Source organism: Lampris incognitus, chromosome 12 (assembly GCF_029633865.1).
Source record: "Lampris incognitus isolate fLamInc1 chromosome 12, fLamInc1.hap2, whole genome shotgun sequence".
Taxonomy (NCBI): Eukaryota; Metazoa; Chordata; class Actinopteri; order Lampriformes; family Lampridae; genus Lampris; species Lampris incognitus.
Genome location: NC_079222.1, coordinates 25,224,985 through 25,246,011, shown reverse-complemented (window position 1 = coordinate 25,246,011; position 21,027 = coordinate 25,224,985). Strand labels below are relative to the sequence as shown.

At 45.6% G+C, this 21,027-nt stretch overlaps 1 protein-coding gene across 1 annotated transcript in view; it reads left to right on the top strand.

The window, feature by feature from the left end:
- Positions 1-21,027, top strand: part of LOC130122083 (endoplasmic reticulum metallopeptidase 1) — a 42,004-nt gene that overhangs the window by 8,791 nt on the left and 12,186 nt on the right. Inside the window, exons 3-6 of the mRNA XM_056291115.1 lie at positions 6,571-6,698; positions 7,373-7,478; positions 8,250-8,396; positions 8,664-8,756. Coding sequence (XP_056147090.1) covers positions 6,571-6,698; positions 7,373-7,478; positions 8,250-8,396; positions 8,664-8,756 — 474 coding nt within the window. The remainder of the gene's footprint in view (positions 1-6,570; positions 6,699-7,372; positions 7,479-8,249; positions 8,397-8,663; positions 8,757-21,027) is intronic.

Genomic DNA, 21,027 nt, shown 5'->3' with positions numbered 1-21,027 from the left:
AGGTTACGCATTGTAACCGGCTCTGAGATGAGTTGGTTTACCTGAGTGCAAGCATGTTCCCGTTAGCATACAGAACACCTGAGGGGGTAGGCAATGAGGGGCTGTGAAAGAAGAGCCTGGAGGCTAGTAAGACGAATCACAACTTGTAACCGAGGGAGTTAGACTGCGGGTTTTCTGTGCATAAAAACCAGAACAGGGCTAAAGAGAAGGTTGAGTGGTATAAAGTTCTAGTTGTCATCCAAGTGTCCAACAGGAACACTAGTGAGAGTCATTGGCCTGGCTAGAAAAAAAACAGGACTCGAGGCGGAGTGACAGAATTCTCAGCTATATCCATCATTTAGTAACAAACAAATAAATGGGCAAGGGGAAGGCAAAAATGTGGTCGTGCTGATGTTTTCCACTGCCCCCCCCCCCCCCCAGACAGTGCAGCTGAGACTGATGCCGTGTGTGGAATAAGTTCTAATCTTCACTGGGGCATACTGGTGCATATTGGCATATGCATGGGTGATGCCCTTACACAGCTTGTGAGACAAACGCTGCTTAGAGAGCTCTTGGTTTTGTGATGAGTCTCCATAACACACAAACAGCTTCTGTTCTACTGATATAGTGAGACAGCACTTGGATGGGGCATAATATATGGAGGATCTTTTCAATTTCATCCACATGCGCAGGTTAGGTTTGAGCGTGGCAGAGCTGCCATCGACATTGACAGTTTGGATGCACCGATAGCACGCACAGCTCAGCAGGGGGCTCGGTTGAGCCAGAGGTGTCGCTGGATCATGGTGTACCTCGCCATAATCCTACTGCACATCAAAGCAAGGGTTTGGGTTTGGTGGAGGATGACTCCAATTAATTTTGTCATCGTCTCCATCTCCTCAACATTCAGGCTCTGCTTCTCTATTGACATAAAGGAAAGATCAGCGGAAAGTAGAGCCACATTATTGGCAGTTGCTGCTCCCTGACTGGCGCAAGCAAAGGACTTGTCTGTCAGGGATGCAATTTGCCGGTGCAGATGTGAAGGCGGTTGCGGCTTGCTGTCCAAAAGCCACAGCTCCAGGATTTTACAAGGACAGCCAGTGCAGGCTCAATCTAAAGGTGTCCCATCATCCGATGAGCCATCCTACACTCCATATTGGTGAATTGGAGATAGGCTCTCGCCGATGCCTTTTAAGGTGACGAGATCATGTCCAGCGCTATCAATGTTGTGGTTGATGGGAGGAAAGCTCGCACAGAAGGAACTTCCGAGCAGGAGCACCATTGGTAAGTTTCCTTCCATACTGTCAGTCTGGGCGTAGTGAGGTGGAACAGGCGAGGAGAGACCTTTATTCTCCGCTACTGTGTAGAGTCATTGTGGACTCTTCTCATTGGGGGAACAGTGATAGTATCAAAGGCTGCGGTGAGGTCAAGGAGGATGAGGCTAGAGAGTAGACAGGAGTCAGCTGCATGAAGAAGGTCATTAGTGATATTTACCAGGGCTGTTTCTGTGCTATGTTTGGGGCAAAAGCCAGATTGGAGTTGTTCAAAGAGATTATTCTTATCAAGTAGATCTGGAGTTGAGATGCAACTACCCTCTCAAGGATTTTGGAGATGAATGGTAAGTTGGAAATAGGCTGGTAGTTGTTTTGGTCAGTAGAATCTAAATAATTTTTTTAAGAGCTGGCCTGATTATGGCAACCTTCAGTGAAGGGGGAACTGTACCAATGGACAGAGAAGAGTTGATGATGGAGGTTATCAGGGAGATGATAGAAGGCAGGCATGTTTTAACTAGGGTTGTGGGAATTGGATCCAGGTGACTTGTGGAGGTGCTAGATAGACTTAGTAATAATTTCAGAAATGTGATTTTCAGTTGGAAGATTGAAGTCACATAGGACAGTGGATTGGGACAGTTTCATTGTGCTTGCTAATAATGGTAAGTCAGTCTGCATGATGTTAGCAGAGGCTGGCTGCTCATGAATGGTACTAATTTTGGAGTTGAAAATCTTCAAAAAAGCAGAGCATTCTTCATTAGAAAGGTTACTGGTGGTTTCAGGTAGATCTAGTAACCTTTTAACTGTGGAGAAGATGGTCCCAGTATTCCCTTCAACTGTACTGATAAGGTTTGCATAATATGATGTTTTAGCTGTTGAAAGAGCATTTTTGTAATGGAGTATATGATCTGAATACATTTGTTTGTGAACAGCAAGTCCAGGCTTGGTGCAATGCCTCTCAAGGCGCCGACCTATAGCTTTGAGCTGACGTGATTCCGGTGTGTACCAGGGAGCAGTATGGGCAAATTAGATAACCCATGTTTTCAGAGGGGCTAAAGTATCAAGTGCAGAAGATAAAATATTTTTGTAGTAATCCATAAGATCAGGGAGTGAGGAGGTGGGAGCAGGAGTGGGATTTGGGGTAATTAAACTGCTGAGGTCATCTGGATTAACATATCTCAAGTTGCGGTATGATATGGTATGATGCACCCTTGATTTACTGAGCAGTAGGATGGTGTTCAGTAACACAGCTTTATGGTCAGAGATGGGTGGTTCAGCAGAGGTGGTGTGATGCCAGAACAGCAAACTAAGTCAAGGATATGACCCTTGGTGTGCGTTGTAAAGTTGACCTATTGTGTAAGATGCAAGTAATTATTTAAAATCATTTAAAGTAAACATTGCTTTAAAGTCTTTAATGAACATATTGCCAGTGTTATCAAAATGAACATTTAAATCCCCCATTAGGATTATATTCTGAGACATTGCACTAAGGGTGGTTAAAATTGTCGAGAGTTCAGTGATAAAAATATTCGTTCTCTTAGGTGGTCTGTACAAAGCAGCAATAATGATGGGTGTAGGTTCATAGAGCCTAACAGCCAGCAGTACAAAGGAAGATTGATCAGGTTGAGAGAGTGGCGTTAGTTTTATGTTATCGCGATTGATCAGGGTGAGGCCGCCTCCTCTGCCCAAAGACCAAGGTTTGCATATGTAAACAAACCCTGGTGGAGTTGCTGAATTTAGCTGTAGAAAGTCAGTAGGGGGAGCTAGCGGGCAAAACAGTACTGTGGGGTGCCACTGTGGGCGACGGAGTTTCCGGGAGGGGAGTGTGATATGTAAACAGTCAGAGATGGTGGGAGGAAACTGGAGCACCTGGCAGAAGCCCATGCAGACATGGGGAGAACATGCAAGCTCCACAAAGAAAGGACCTAGGATAGACTGGGGTTCGAACCCAGGACCGTCTTTCTGTCAAGCAACAGTACTAACCACTGGGCCACTATGCTACTTGTTACAATGGCACCTGTCAAGAGGTGGGATATATTAGGCTGCAAGTAAACAGTCAGTTCTTGAAGTTGATGTGTTGGTAACAGGAAAAATGGGCAGTCGTAAGGATCTGAGCAACTCTGACAGGGGCCAAATTTTGACGGATAGACGACTGGCTCAGAGCATCTCCAAAACGGCAGGTCTTGTGGGGTGTTCCCAGTATGCAGTGGTCAGTAACTACCAAAAATGATCCAAAAAGGGGCAACTGGTGAGTCTGCACCAGGGTCATGGGTGACCAAGGCTCATTGATGTGTGTGGGGAGAGAAGGCTAGCTTGTCTGGTCCGATCCCACAGAAGAGCTGCTTTAGCTCAATTGCTCAAAAAGTAAATACTTGCTATGATAGACAAGTGTCAGAACACACAGTGCATCACAGCTTGCTGCCCCTTGGGCTGCATAGCCGCAGACAGGTCAGAGTTCCCATGATGACCCCTGTCCACCATCGAAAACGCCTACAATGGGCACCTGAGCATCAGAACTGGAGCATGGAGCAGTGGAAGAAGGTGGCTTGGTCTGATGAATCATGTTTTATTTTACATTATGTGGATGTCCAGGTGCATTTGTGTTGTTTACCTGAAGAAGAGATGACATCAGGATGCACTATGGGGAGAGAAGGCAAGCCGGCAAAGGCAGTGTGATGCTCTGGGTAATGTTCTCATGGGAAACCTTGGGTCCTGGCACTCATGTGGATGTTACTTGGATACATACCACCTACTTAAACATCATTGCAGGCCTGGCACACCCTTCATGGCAACAGTATTCCCTTATGGCAGTGGCCTCTTTCAGCAGGATAATGTGCCCTGCCACACTGCAAAATTTGATCAGGAATGGTTTGAGGACCATGACAAAGAGTTCAAGGTGATGCCTTGGCCTCCAAATTCCCCAGATCTCAATCCGATCGAGCATCTGTCTGATCTGCTGGAAAAACAAGTCCGATCCATGGAGGCCCCACCTCGCAACTTACAGGACTTAAAGGACCTGCTGCCAGCGTCTTGATGCCAGATACCAGAGGACTCCTTCAGAGGTCTTGTGGAGTCCATACCTCGACAGATCAGAGCTGTTTAGGTGACACGAGTTGGACCTGCACAATATTAGGCAGATGGTTTTAATGTTTTGGCTGATCTGTGTATAGTGGTACTGATGAGCCCAGTGACGTGGTACATATATGCAAATTTTCAATGAGCCACCTTGTGCCTGGGACCCCATAAGGCAGAGCCAGACAGCAAAACGTCCATGAATTAGAACAGCCAACATGACACTTAAACTCTGCTGATACCATGGGCTTAGATGCAGCTGAGCCTCTCTTCCAGATGCAACAACTTATCTAGTAAACTATCGCTCCCACTCATGTAGTATTTGACATGGAAAAGTAATGACTCATGATAAAATGCAGATGGTAAAGACACGGGGGCAAACAAAAATAATTAGTTCGGTTAGTTACCTGTCTAATAGAAAACAAGCAGCTTTGGCATCACTTGGAAATCGTTTGTCATTTTCCCGAACTTTCCATCTTAAGAAGTCCATACAATATTCACTCTCATTTCCTGCCATTTTTGGTCTTAAAGTTTTCAACTTTTTTTTCTCTCTTTTTAGGCCCAATTGTTGTTGACACCCCTGTTGTGTCTGCCAGTAAGGTATATTGATGATCCTCCATGCTTGACTTGCACTGAACTGACAAGGCCAATGAGCGCAAAGCTCTTTTTCTTCTATGGCAAGTAAACATGTCTGTTCACACGGTCTGAACATGGTGGTTAACATGGTAGCCTCCGTGATGGCGACCCATGCTATGCTGGAAAAAATGGCTTATTCTTGTTTATTTTAAACATTTTATTTTATTTTATTTTAAACATAGCGACAAGCATGGGCACAAGTCCATGAATACTGGGATGGCATCCAGTGCTTTACCTGTGCCCCCGTCCATAGGGTTAGTGGTTGTGTCAGAAAGGGCATCTTGTGTAAAATTTTGCCAAATCATTATGCAGATTGACAAGACCTTATCGGATCAGTCGAGGCTCAGTACGGGATTGGCTGAGGCCTGGGTTAACAACGGCTGCCATTGGTACTGTGCCCAAACAGGGTGCCAATGAAAACTGTACAATCCACTCCGGCAACCCATGAAAAGCTGAAAGAAGAAGAAGAGGAGTCTAATTTATTTTAAACCTACGAAACATTTTCAGTCTTGAGCTACTGTGAGTGTAGATTTACTTAAAACATGTTTAATAAACATATTCTAAGTAAAAATGTTCACTGTATTACATGTGACATACATGTAATAATCATGTGTGTTAATAAACATAAAAGGAGTGGCACGGTGGAGGGGTGGCACGGTGGCGCAGTGGTTAGCCCGGTCGCCTCACAGCAAGAAGATCCTGGGTTCGAGCCCCAGGGTAGTCCAAACTTGGGGGTCATCCCAGGTCGTGTGGAGTTTGCATGTTCTCCCCATGTCTGCGTGGGTTTACTCAAGGTGCTCCGGTTTCCTCCCACAGTCCAAAGACCTGTAGGTCAGGTGACTCGACTGTACTAAATTGTCCCTAGGTGTGAATGTGTGTGTGTGTGTGTGTGTGTGTGTGTGTGTGTGTGTGTGTGTGTGTGTGTGTGTGTGTGTGTGTTGGCCCTGTGATGGTCTGGCGGCCTGTCCAGGGTGTCTCCCTGCCTGCCGCTCAATGACTGCTGGGATAGGCTCCAGCATCCCGTGACCCTGAGTAAGAATTAGCGGTTTGGATAATGAATGAATGAATGAATGTTTAATAAATATATACATTAATTTTTTTTAAATTTATCTATTCTTTTTTTGCCTAATAAGTCACTTAGTGCTCTTTAAGGTCCCTTAGACACATACGTTCTATCCTTATGTTCACACTATGATTATTCCATTATCTGATATTCAGTTTGTTTCCAAACTAAACTTTGAATTTTGAAAACATGCTTAATCTTCTAATGACTGGAAAAAAAAACTTCCATATCTTTGTGACATACTTATTCCATCAGTGAGATTAGAGGGTGGGAAGAGCTCTAGACCTGATTGGTTTAGGAATGTATCCTGGGAAACTTCAGTAATCGGTCATACTATTGCTTATGTAACATTTACAGGGATTACTGCGGAAGGGGAGACTGGGATGAATTGCATATGTGCATGTGAGACTGTGTAAAGTTTCATGTTGCACATTAGCCCACATCAAGAAATCTGATATATGCTGATTTTGAAAGGTTAGGTGGCAGCTCGCATGTTTCTGGAACGGAAAAGTTTTTAGTATTTTGTTTCACCGATATGTCCTGCTGTCCTAGGTGCCAGTGATGATGCCGTTAGCTGTGCTGTGATGCTTGAAGTGCTCCATTCTCTAGCCAACATGTCTACTCCCCTGCATCACGGAGTAGTCTTCCTCTTTAACGGGGCGGAGGAGAATGTATTACAGGTAACCTCGACAAAGAAAGAGTCAGACATGTGGGTGACTCTTTTTTTTGTTTTTTCTGTTGATATACTTTAATGATTCCCATAGGGAAATTACGCTCTGCATTTTGACCCATCCTAGCTGTGTAGCTAGGAGCAGTGGACAGCCGCCGTGCAGCGCCCGGGGACCAACTCCATTTTGTCTTGCCATGCCTCGGTCAGGGGCACAGACAGGAGTATTATCCCTAACATGCATGTCTTTTTTGATGGTGGGGGAAACCTGAGCACCCAGGGAAAACCCACTGCAGACACAGGGAGAACATGCTTATCCAAAGGAGTTGAATCAATGAGAACATTCACAGACAGGGAGAACATGCAATCTCCACACGGAGGACGACTTGGGATGAGCCCAAAGGTTGGACAACCTCGGGGTTCGCACCCAGGACCTTCTTGTTGTAAGGCGGCAGTGCTAACCACTGCGCCACTGTGCCGCCAAAATCATACTGATTTAATTGGGCTCATATCTACACTGCGTTTACAAGGATGTTGACTTGTTATGTTCCAAGGGCTGTAAGCCTCGCTAGTCTCTCCACACCATTAACACAGTCAGCTTCATTGTCATACTTGGTTCATTTTGCTCACTCTCGATTTTGTCTTTACATGTGTTCCACTCTCTCCCTCCCTCTAATCTTCCTCTAGGCTAGTCATGGATTCATTACCCAACATCCCTGGGCCAAACAAGTGCGAGCCTTCATCAACCTAGAGGCTGCTGGTGTTGGGGGCAAGGAGGTCGTCTTTCAAACAGGTGCTACACACTGCATTTGTGTGTGCTCTACCCATGAACATGGATGTTTTTTCAGGACTTGGCTGCTGTTTAGCAAGCTGTCTTGTTTGGAAGATGATGATTTTGTTAGTTAATAACTTAGTGTCTGCATGTTTTTTGAAAGTGGTATCCCACTGACTTCCTGTTGTGTATGATGTTTGTGCACAATGACGTATGTGCATTTTGATTCACCTCAGACCTTGGACAGATTGCAAATGAGTGGAATGTGACAGCCTGTTAATGATGGACTGTCTGGGATGTCCGGGTAGCGTGGCGGTCTATTCTGTTGCCTACCAACACGGGGATTGCCGGATTGAATCTCCGTGTTAACTCCGGCTTGGCCGGGCGTCTCTACAGATACAATTGGCTGTGTCTGCGGGTGGTAATCCGGATGTGGGTATGTGTCCTGGTCGCTGCACTAGCACCTCCTCTGGTCGGTTGGTGTGCCTGTTTGGGGGGGAGGGGGAACTGGGGGGAGTAGGGTGATCCTCCCACGCACTACATCCCCCTGGTGAAACTCCTCACTGTCAGGTGAAAAGAAGCAGCTGGCAACTCCGCATGTATCGGAGGAGGCATGTGGTACACTGCAGCCCTCCGTGGATCGGCAGAGGGGGTGGAGCCACGACCGGGACGGCTCGGAAGAGTGGGGTAATTGGCCAAGTACAATTGGGAGAAAAAGAGGGGGGAAATCAAAAAACAAAAGAAAAAGGAAAACAAAATGTGTGTTAAATCTGCCTCCCTATTACTCTCTAGGTCCAGAGAACCCTTGGTTGGTCCAGGCCTATGTCAATGCAGCCAAACACCCCTTTGCCTCTGTGGTGGGTCAGGAGGTCTTCCAGAGTGGCATCATCCCATCTGATACTGACTTTCGCATCTACAGGGACTTTGGAAATATTCCAGGTAGAGTTTAAAGACGTCAGTGGGACAGTAGAGTTTCACAAGAAGTCCCGATTCCCTCCATATGTAAAACAGTGCTTTCCTCTCTTCTTGCATACTACCAGTGCCTCACTGATATGCAAACGATGGACTTAAAGGGCTTGAAAGCTGACTACAAAGGCTTTGCTTGAAACTACATCTATTATCTATCTTTTCATCTCTCTTTCTTCTTTCTTTATATCTTTCTGGCTGTTAATCTGAGTATCTTTGTATCCACATATTCATGTATAGGCATTGACCTGGCGTTCATTGAAAACGGTTTCATCTACCATACCAAGTACGACACAGCTGACAGGATCCTGACAGATTCCATACAGAGAGCTGGTACACACACACACACACACACACACACACACACGCACACACACGGGTTATCCTCATTTCATGTGAATGTGAGACCAGATAATGTGAAAAATAACCTAAGGAAAAATAAGCATCTGCATTGTAATTATGTTTTACTTGGTACCATTGATTGCAACAGCTATCAGATAAAACAAGCAGCCATTTGCCCGTGGGTGTGTCTGGTTCAAGGTGAGAGCGGTCACCCCCACCACACAATAATGGTGGCAGTGTACGCAAAATGAATCAGAAATTTTCGAACAAAATGACGGGTTTTTTTTTTTTTTGGATTTCCCCCCTTTTTCTTCCCTATTGTACTTGGCCAGTTACCCCACTCTTCCGGGCTGTCCTGGTCGCTGCTCCACCCCCTCTGCCGATCTGGGGAGGGCTGCAGACTACTACATGTCTCCTCCGATACATATGGAGTCGCAAGCCGCTTCTTTTCACCTGACAGTGAGGAGTTTCGCCAGGGGGTCATAGCACATGGGAGGATCACGCTATTCCCCCCAGTCCCGACCGACCAGATGAGGCGCTAGTGCAGCGACCAGGACACATACCCACAATCCAGCTTCCCACCCGCAGACACGGCCAATTGTGTCTGTAGGGACGCCCAACCAAGCCGGGGGTAACATGGGGACTTGAGCTGGTGATCTCCGTGTTGGTAGGCAATGGAATAGACTGCCACGCCACCCAGACGCTCAAAAAAATGATGTGTTTTGAACAAAAGACAAACAAAAAGACGCAGTGTGTTGTATTTACGTGGTGCAGTGTGTGCAAGTACCTGGCACGAACAGCCCGCCAGTTTGCAGCAGCCTACCAGCAGTTTGTAGACCTCCCTCTGTCTGCAGCTGGTCTATCTATCTATCACATGGATGGGTGCATCATGGTTGATCGGTGGGGCACAGAGTTCAGCTTTGTTTTTCTGTTAATTTACTCGGTGTGCTCAGACTAAATTGCCATGGAAAGAGGAATCTTTTTGAATAAAGAGGTGTTGAACTTGTGTGAGGATATCCTCATCGTTATCATTGATCACGCTGAGATTTTAAAGACAATAACTCATGTGCTCAAATTCCACAATAGCCACCTCTTGTAGTAGCTGCCCTTGTAATTCCTTGCAGTATATGGAGGGATAGAGGGGGTACACTGTCTTACACACACACACACACACACACACACACACACACACACACACACACACACACACACACACACACACACACACACACACACACACACACACACACACACACCAGTGCAAGTGCAACCTCAAACATGCACATTTATTTGTCATCTTTCCTCAGTCCCCAATTTCAGCTCTGGTCAGCCCTCTGCTGATTTCATTATTTCCTTGAGAACTGAGGGGTACACACACACACACAGACACACACACAGACACACACACACAGACACGCACACACACACACACACACACACACACACACACACACACATACACACACTCACACACACACACACACACTTTAGACTCTTACTGCTGTGCTTGTCCTCATTTCCCTTGTGTTTCTGTGCTGATTTATTGTCCTTTGACTTAGCAGACAGTCTCGTCAGTCAGCACTTAATCTGGAGACAACAGTCTTTTTCTTCTCTCCCTCAGCAGCTACCTCGGTCAAGTATTAGGCACCATTCTCCATGCCCCTCTTTGGTGAACAGAGACAGAGATGGATTTGCTCCATTAAGGGAACAGGGACAGCGGTTATTTTTTACTGTTTACTTAACCGTATTTCAGCATCTTGGAAGGAAGGTTTTTGGCGAACATTGTTTTATCGAAGACTCAAGCTTAATGGAGAATTCCGGTTTCTTTAACTTAAGCCCCGTTTTCCCATTGTCAGGAGTCAAATCGTGCGATGGGTAGCAGAGTCTTTTAAAATAATTCAGTATTGGGTGTCTGGGTAGCGTAGCGGTCTATTCCATTAGCTTACAACACGAAGATCGCCGGTTCGAATCCCTGTGTTGCCTCCGGCTTTGTCGGGCGTCCCTACATAACATTACATTACATTACAGTCATTTAGCCGACGCTTTTATCCAAAGTGACTTACAATAAGTGCATTTAACGTGGGAAATCAGGAGAACTACTAGTCATCAGAGGTCATAAGTGCATCTTCTCTCTAAACAAGCATCTAAGAGCAAAACCAGTGCTAAAGTAAAAGCGCGAGAAAGAGATTTTATTTAATTTATTTTTTTATGAGTGAATACAATAAGTGCTACGAGCTAGTAACAGGGTAGTAGTTCTTGAAGAGGTGAGTTTTCAACCTGTGCCGAACGATGGGCAGTGACTCCGCTGTCCTGACATCAGTGGGGAGTTCATTCCACCACTGTGGGGCCAGGACAGAAAAGAGCCGTGACTGGGTTGATCGGCAGCAGGGGCCTCTGAGTGACGGGGCAACCAGGCGTCCCGAGGCAGCAGAGCGAAGTGGTTGGACGGGGGGTGTAGGGCTTGACCATGGCCTGGAGATAGGAAGGAGCTGTTCCTTCCACTGCCCTGTAGGCTAGCACCAGAGTCTTAAACTGGATGCGAGCAGCTACTGGGAGCCTACTGGGAGTCCCTACAGACACAATAGGCTGTGTCTGCAGGTGGGGAGCTGGATGTGGGTATGTGTCCTGGTTGCTGCACTAGCATGTCCTCTGGTCGGTTGGGGCGCCTGTTTGGGGGTGAGGGGGAACTGGGGGGAATGGCGTGATCCTCCCACGTGCTACATCTGCCAAGTGAAACTCCTCATTGTCAGGTAAAAAGAAGCGGCTGGCAACTCCACATGTATCGGAGGAGGCATGTGGTAGTCTGCAGCCCTCCCCAGATCGGCAGAGGGGGTGGAGCAGTGACCGGGATGGCTCGGAAGAGTGGGTTAATTGGCAGGATACAATTGGGAAGAAAAGGGGGGGGGTCAGTATTGAATAGTCAATACTGTGCAGCATGTCAAAATGTAATAATTTTCTGATCGTCAAACAACATCCACTTAAAGAGCTCTTTTTGTCACTAACAGTCCTAGAATGTTATGAGGTGTCTGCAAACACCTTCCATAATGAAAAAACAATGCCAATACAGTCAGTCGGCAAAGTGATGGGCCTTTTTTTTGCTCATTTTCTTATTTGTTCTTCCGCTGTAGCTGCATTGGGGTGTGTTTTCAGATGTCCACAACACAAAATCAGCTGAACGTCCAGTTGAAGTAGCATTCTTATCAGCGAGGGTTTCTTTGCACAGTCATAGCTGAGTATTTACCCAGTTCTAAGGAAGTGGAGGAGGCCTTTCAATTCAGTGCTGGTCCAGCTAATTAAAGAGAGGGCAAGGAGTGCATGGGAGGGGCAACAGGTAGAAGTGAGACGAGCAGCTGTTGTCAGGACACAGCTCATGAGCCTGGTGGTGTTTCTATTGGGTGCTGCTATTGGATGCTGACGGAGGAGGACTGTCTTTGCTGTTAAGAGTGGGACCAGTTGCGGCCTGATGTTGGTGGTCTTGATGTTAGTGGAAGTGGGGGCGTGGACACTTAATCTGACTTCCCCAGCCAGTCATTTACGTTTCTTGTCCACTGGCGGAGTGCTCCAGGTGAGCTACCTTGTGCTTCTTGACCACTGAGGGGACATGTTTGCCCCCCCCCCCCCGTGGGGCATGATGCAGATGCAGGCACTTTAAAAAGGTTTATTTTCAATTTTCAAAACACAACAACCCCCCCCCCCACTGCCCACCCATCCTCCCCACAGACCCATACAACATCCCCCGCCACACTCCCACCCCGCCTGGCATGCCACCCGAAATACAATGAATTAAATTAAACCATAACAAAAACTAATAAAGTAATCAAGTAGCAAGCATAAATTAAAGTAACAAAAGAGAAGGGGAAAATTTACTAAAAATACAAGTAAATAAATCAGCAAAAGGGAAAAGGAGAACAGAAGAGAAAGGGTTGAGAACTAGATTGAAAGCCAATCAACCCCAGTCACCAACCGAACATCTAACTCCTCCACAAAGTCTAAAAAGGGCTTCCATGTCGAGTGGAATTTGGATACAGAGCCTCTCATGGTATATCTGATCTTTTTTTATTTCCATGACTGCATAACCTCTGCAATCCAACCTGTGAAAGTAGAGGGGAAGACTCTTTCCATTTAAACAGTATCAGTCTCCTAGCTAATAGAGTGGTGTAGGCCAAAAGGTTTGCCTGAGTAGCATTTTTTTTGGGGGGGGGGATTTCGACCCCCCATTTTCCCCCCACTTGTACCCATCCAATTACCCTACTCTTCCAAGTCTTCCCAGTCACTGCTACACCCCCTCTGCCAGTCCGGGGAGGGCTGCAGACTACAACATGCCTCCGCCGATACATGTGGAGTTACCAGCCGCTTCTTTTCACCTGACAGTGAGGAGTTTCACCAGGGGGATGTAGCGTGTGGGAGGATCACACTATTCCCCCCAGTTCCCCCTCCCTCCCGAACAGGCGCCCCGACTGACCAGAGGAGGTGCTAGTGCAGCAATCAGGACACGTACGCACATCCGGCTTCCCACCCGCAGACACAGCCAATTGTGTCTGTAGGGACGTCCGACCAAGCCGGAGGCAACATGGGGATTTGACCCGGGATCCCCGTGTTGGTAGGCAATGGAATAGATCGCTACTCTACCCGGATGCCCCTGAGTAGCATTTAAACGTGGAACAACTGGAATGACTCCAAAGATGGCACTCAGAGGAGAAGGTTCAAGTGGGAAACGTAAAACAGCGACCAAGGCCTCAAAGATGGAACCCCAGAACTGAGTTAGTTTCGGGCAGAACCAGAACATATGTAAGAGACTGGCAGTGGCTTGTTTGCTCCTGTCACAAGTTGGGTGTAAATCTGGGTTGATTTTAACCAATTTCTCTTTGTGCCAATGAAGGTGGTACACTACTTTGAACTGGATTACACCATGTCTTGTGCATCTAGAGAACCAAACCAGACAGTGATGGCTGTGCAGAGGACAGACTGGATTATTGCAGTGTAGAACTGAATCAACAGTTCCTGAAGCAGGTTGAATTTCTTGAGCTGGCGGAGAAAGTACATCCTCTGCTGGGCCTTTTTGATGATTGTGTCTTATGTTGGATGCCCCCCTTAGGTCTTGGGAGATTGTGGAACCCAAGACCTAAGGGGGGGGGGGGGGTCTGTTCTGTAGGTTTTCACCGTAGACACCATGCTGTTGAGTATGGTAAGGGGGGGCAGTGTTGTGGGGCTCCTCCTGAAGTTGTCTGTCATCCCACTTTTTTTTTAAAACATATTTCTATTCAGATTTTGGAAGTTACAGGTCATTACAAATATAACATCCCACTCCCACAACCTGTAACAGCAACAACATAAAATGTACAATAAGACAACAACACAACAGCAAAACTGTACGTTGTCAGCGTATAATCAGTGTGAGTAAGATGACCCAGGTGTCTAAGAACACCTCAACTTACGGCCCCTCATCCATCGGAAGCCTCAGCAGGGCATTAAAGAATAATATAAAGGGTTGCCATTTTGTGGTGAATTTATCATTTGAACCCCTCAAACAGTATTTAATTTTCTCCAACTTAAGAAAGAGCATCACTTATTTAAGCCAAGAGGAGAAGGAGGGAGGCAGTGCAGACTTCCAGTTAAGAAGAATTCTGCGATGGGCTAACAGGGTTGTGAAAGCGGCAGTGTCAGCTTGTTTAGGATTTAATCAGAACAAATCTGTGGGGATGCCAAAGATGGCTATTAAGGGGCATGGTTGCAGGTCAGTTTGAGATGTAAAGATTGAATGCCAATAGGGTTGCAATTTGGCACAGTGAACAAACATATGAGAGAGGTCACATGGGGAGGCATGACACCTGCCACAATTGTCACTTACATTTGGATATATTTTGGATATTCTGGATTTGGAGAAATGTACTCTCTGCAAAACTTTGAATTGTATAAGCCCAAGGTGGGCACAGGAGGTGGTAGTTTGCACACTTTCAAGTGCCTCATCCCACCATTCTTCATCCAATTCAACCCCCATTGCTTGTGTTCAAGCAGTCAATTTCTTGTTCAAAGAACACGTATCCAGTGACATGATAATTGAATATATGTTGGAAATAGCTGCTCTCTGTCGGGAGAGTAAAATTATAAACTCATCCCAGGGTTGTTCGGGAGGGAGAGCAGGAAAATAAGGAAAACAGGAGGAGACACAGTGTCTAACCTGGAAATAACGGAAAAGACGAGATGGGGTAGGGAGAACTGAGAGGCAAGGGTGGGGAAGCAAGCAAAAGTGTCATTTACAAATAGGTCTTGGAATGTCCTTAAACCTTTCTTTTTCCAAAGAAAATGTGTCATCCATTACGGATAGGGGAAATTATTTCTATCGATAGGGCCTTGAAGGGATGTAGAAAAAAAATTAAAGTGTCTGTGAAATTGTTACCAAATCTTCAGTGTGGAGAGTACTGTAGGATTATTGGTGAATCAAGAGGGACTTACCTGGAGGGGGGAGCAAAGTAGAGCAGGAAGTGATGTTGAAGTAAGAGATTGAGCCTCTAGATGGCACCATCTGGAGCATGTAGCCAAAACGATAATTTGCTAATATTCACCGTCTAGTAATAGTAAAGAAAGTTGGGTAGTGTAGGTCCATCCATCCATCCATTATCCAAACCGCTTATCCTGCTCTCAGGGTCACAGGGATGCTGTAGCCTATCCCAGCAGTCATTGGGCGGCAGGCGAGGAGACACCCTGGACAGGCCGCCAGTAGGGTAGTGCAAGTCCTCCACTTAATTTGCATCTCCGAAGTAAGGATCTACTGAGCCTGGGTGAAATCCCCCAGATGAATGTGGTGATAGCTTGGTTTATTGGACTAAAAAAGAACTTTGGTAAAAACAGCGGGATGGATTGGAATAAGTAAAGAAACTTAGGTAAGCTGTTAATTTTAACAGTATCGATCCTGCCTATATGCAATAGTGGTAGGTTACCCCATCTCCAAAAGTCAGACTTCTTTTGAGCCAAGAGGGGAGTGAAATTCACAGACAAAGAGTTGATAATGAGCGAGTTACCTTCACACCAAGGTGCGTGAAACTGCTGTTTTGAGCGTGTTCAGATCCAGGTTGTTATGGCTGTACCAGAGGGCCAGCTGATCAACCTCCTATCTACATGCAGACTCGTCACCATCCTGGATAAGCCCAATGATGGTTGTATCATCCACAAACTTCAGGAGTTTAACAGACGGGTCACCTGAGTGTAGAGGGAGAAGAGTAGAGGGGAGAGCACACATCCCTGGGGGGCACCAGTGCTGATTGTTTGGACTCCGGATGTGATTTTCCCTAGCTTCACCAGCTGCCTCCTGCCTGTCAGGAAGTTTTTAATCCACTGGCAGATGGGGGCTGGTACAGTGAGCTGTGTGAGTTTGAAGTGGAGGATAACTGGGATGATGGTGTGGAACGCTGAGCTGAAGTCCACAAACAGGACCCCTTTGCGTATGTCCCTGGAGAGTCAAGGCGTTGGAAGATATAGTGAGATCCCATGTTGACTGCATCATCCACTGACCTGTTTGCTCGGTAGGTAAATTGCAGGGGGTTGAGGAGGGGCCACTGATTTCCTTCAGATGGGCCAACACCAGTCTCTCGAAGGATTTCATGACGGCAGACATTAGGGCAATGGGCATGTAGTCATTTATTCCTGTGATACAGGTTTTCTTGGGGACCAGGATGATAGTGGAGGTTTTGAAGCAGGAAGGGACTTCACACAGCTCCAGTGATATGTTGAATATCAGTGTGAAAATGTGGGCCAGCTGGTCAGCACAAACTTTTAAGACAGGAGGGTGACACGCCATCTGGGCCCTGTGCCTCCCTGGTCTTCTGTCTCTGGAAGAGCTGGTGCACGTCCTAAACACAGATCCTGAGTGCGGGTGGGTATTCAGTGGGGAGGGGGGAGTGGCTGGCAGGGAGTGCAGTTGGATGTGTATTGTGGCTGGGGAGGGTGAGGGGTGTGAAAGTTTGCTTTTCAAACTTGCAGTAAAATCCATTTAGGTTGTCAGCCAGTTGATGGTTCCCTGCAGTGTGGGGGGATGGTCTCCTGTAGATGGTAATGTCTTTCAAACCACTCCAGACTGATGATGAGTCATTCGCAGAAAACCTGGTTTTCAGCTTTTCAGAATAGCACCTTTTTGCCACTCTGATCTCCTTTATGAGTGTATATCTGGCTTTGTAATACCGTATCCTATCTCTATTCCTGTAGGCTTTCTCTTTGGCCTGACAAAGCATCATGAGTTTAGCCGAGAACCAGGGCTTGCTTTTGTTAAAGGTACAGAAGGTTTTGGTGGAAACACACGTGTCCTCACAAAAGCTGATGTAAGATGTCACAATGTCAGTAAGTTCATCCAGATTTGAAGATGCAGCCTCAAAAACACTCCAGTCAGTGCAGTCAAGGCAGGCCTGGAGCTCCAGTTCTGACTCATTAGTCCATTTCCTCACAGTTTTAACCACAAGCTTCGTAGATTTTAGTTTCTGCCTGTAGGTTGAGATAAGAATCAGACAATGATCAGAGAGACCCAGGGTGCACTGGGGACAGCGCGAAAGGAGTCCTTTAATATTGTGTAACAATGATCCAGAGTGTTTTTGTCTCTGGTGGGACATTTTACATGCCGCCTGTATTTTAGCAGTTCGGGGCTGGGGTTTGCTCTGTTAAAATCCTAAAGGATAATGAGTAGGAAGTCTGGATATTTGTGCTCCATGTTTGAAATGTTATCAGCCTTGTGTTTTAACGCCTCTTTAACACAGGCCTGGGGTGGGATATAGACACCGACCAGAATCAATGATGAAAATTCCCACAGTGAATAGAATGGTTTACAGTCAATGAAAAAGGTCTCTAAGTGAGGGCTGCATGATTTCTTCAACACTGGGACATCTGTACACCTACCTTCATTTATATAGAAGCATATGCCGCCACCCTGTTTTTTTCCCGATAGCTCCGTATCACGGTCTGCCCGGAGGAGTTGGAACTGCAGCAGTTGAAGTGTACTGTCCATGATATGATCACTAAGCCAGGTTTCAGTGAGACACATGGTGGCAGATCTGGAAAGGTTTGAGTTTTTTCTGTTTAGGAGTAGCATTTCGTCCATCTTGTTGGCCAGAGAGTGGACAATCACCAGGTGGATTGATGGGAGGGCGGAAGCTGTCGCAGTTTAATGAGTGCTGCGGCTTGCTAACCCCTTCGGCATCTTTGTCGTAGTCCACCCGGGTGTACCGATCAAGACCTCGGCAAGACTTTCGTTAAAGTGTTCAATTAAAGTCGGTAAAAAACAGTGTTCAGTTTGTCCAGTGGACAGTTGGACACTTAAAAGTTCTTGCCTGCTGTATGTGATCAGTGAGTGGGCGCTGAAAACTAAACAAATACACAAACACAGAAAAAAAGTACAAGAGAGTGCAGAACCGAGGCTACCATCCGCGGCGCCATCTTAATGACGTAGACCGTTGTTATGTGATAGAGCTAGTTTACTCTGTTTCCATGGTATTTGAGCTACTGTGCATGGCCACTGTTCTGGTCAGACTTCAAGATTCAGGTCAGACAGACAAAAACACGTGTTTAGTGTGCCAGCAGAAGCTTTGGAACAAAAAGTTTTTTGACTGTAATGTAACGTAAAAGTAAGTTTAGAAAGTTAGAACAGCCAAGTTAGATAATTTCAGTTTGGATTCCTGTCTGAGAGAAGCTCAGCGAACTGCTGTTTAGATGGAAATTGAAGACTTGGGTGTACAGGAAAAGTTTGGCAATGAATTCAAAAGACACACTGACCTGATGCCTCTTCCCTGGTTCCATGAGTGCAAACGAAATAATGATAAGAAATGGAAATACATTTTGGATATGAGTCAAGACAGATACTTTCTATTGCCCCCTTTTAAGTGGCTTTGGTATTAAATATGTTATAGTTGTAGTTATAAAGGAACAACTTCCTCTAGGTTGCAATCAGAACAGGAAATGTTGCATATTCTTGTCAATCTGAGTCAACCATAGATGTGAGTTGCACATGCGCAAGCATAAACGGTTTTCCCAGCTTTATTAGATTATGAAAATAGAGACAGGGTTATGGTTAGACCAAAATGGTAGCAAACCATTTCTTTTTGGAATGTGCAAGTTCACGTTAGATTTGGTTACATTCTTGCTAGGGTCCGCTAGGAGGCTGCACATCCACAGACTGACAGGCAAAATGTTTTTATTAGGTGGAGTTTTTAGCTTGAGCGCTGAATATTAATTTTTTTTCCGTTCAATCGATTTGGGTGCTGCCCAAATTCTTATAAAGGCAGGAAAAACACCATATTTTCTGTCCGTGTATGTGTGTACCTGACTGCTGCTAATCTACTACTGGGCCTGTCAGCCTAATATTATAATTTTTTAATATTTTTTTTATTTCCCCCCTTTTTTCCCAATTGTACTTGGCCAATTACCCTATTTTCCGAGCCATCCCGGTTGCTGCTCCACCTCCTCTGCCGATCCGGGGAGGTCTGCAGACAACCACATGCCTCCTCCGATACACGTGGAGTCGCCAGTTGCTTCTTTTCACCTGACAGTGAGGAGTTTCACCAGGGGACGTAGCACATGGGAGGATCACGCTACCCCCCCCCCCCCCCCCCGAACAGGCGCCCGACCAGAGGAGGCGCTAGTGCAGCGACCAAGACACATACCCACATCCAGCTTCCCATCCACAGACACAGCCAATTGTGTCTGTAGGGACACACTACAAAGCACGGGGATTCAGACTGGCGATCCCCGTGTTGGTAGGCAACAGAATAGACCGCCACGCTACCCGGATGCCCCAACCTAATAATGGTTGTGCACAGTTATGACCGTATGATCAAGGACTTCTCGTGGTTGCGGTGATTCAGAACCTTTGAAATATCTGTTTTAAAATGCAAATGAGTGCTAACTTCTCAGCTGGTTTTTCGCCTGAGTCCAAACACCGGAGAAGAGGAGATACACAGGCAGTGCCTCCATATTTTCCCACCTCCCAGGAAGTGAAAAAAGGGTTGGTTTGTTGTCAAGTCCGAGCACAGGAGAAGGGGAGACATGCCTGGCGGGGATCTCGTCTAGTGTTGTGGTCTGAATTCAAACACAGCAGTGGGTCCTGCATAGGAATGTATGGTTTAACAGATTTTATTTGAATTCAGAGCATAACATATACGATTTTTTTAGGGTCAACAAAAATTTTTAAAACAGAAATAAATGAGTAATGTAGGGTTTTTTTGGGGGGGGTAATACTTTACACAATATTATATTATTTATATGATTCTCATAGAGGTGTTATTCAATGGTCTGTTTAAGTAGATAAAGTTACATATTGTACCTTTAAAACCTTACACGTGTTGATTGGAATTCAATTAAAGAAAGTGGAACCCTTTCTGTTTTATCACTGTGAAAATCAGAAAAGAGAAGAATATTTCTCTTTTCCGTAGTGCCCTTGGCCACATTTACATGCTAACCAGACTAGCGGCAGGGGAACAATAGAGCTTTGTCGTGTGTGTGTGAGAGAGAGAGAGAGAGATTATGCTGCCAACTGTACAGACATGCAGGCAACAGTACATCTCCTTTGATAGAAGAAAATAACGTATAGGTTGGAGGTATTAGACAATAAATATATAGCTTCAGAAGTTGCTAACCTGTGCAGAGACATTTTTCTGATTCTTTGTGAAGTTTTTTTTAACCTAAATGCTACTCTCCACACTTTAAAGGTCATAGCTGTAACCATGTAAGTGCTGTGTATAAAATATCTTCCTGTATCTGTGTTATACAGCTATTTTAACTGTTTTACAACAGTGTATCTTATTGCCGCTAAAGAGATAACACTTCAAGTAGACTCAGCGGCAAGTGAAGAAAAAAATTCCCAACACCTTAACTCAGTATCTTATTTTTTAATAATTGACTTGGAGTTTATTTGCTCACGGTGTTAAGGCTGCTGAAATGTCATTCAGGTAAAGGGCATTAAGTCTGCTAAAGGCGACGGTTGATCAACAGGTCAATTCCAGCTACGATTAAATGAGATTTCTTTTTTTTTTTTTTGGAAAAACAATGGCTGATAAGTAATAATACTTGGTTAATAAGTAAACTTTATAATCGTAATTGGTTGTGTTGATTGTTTCCTTCCCGTGAGGCTTGTTGAATTACACACCTCAGACAAAATACCTCTCTGAAGTCCTTCTAGTCTTTATTTCAATTGTTACTCCTAAAGTTAAGCCTGGTTGATTCTTCCTGCCCTGTTGGTTTTAAATACAGTTGATGCCCTCTGGCATCTAAGTTTGATTTGTAGTCT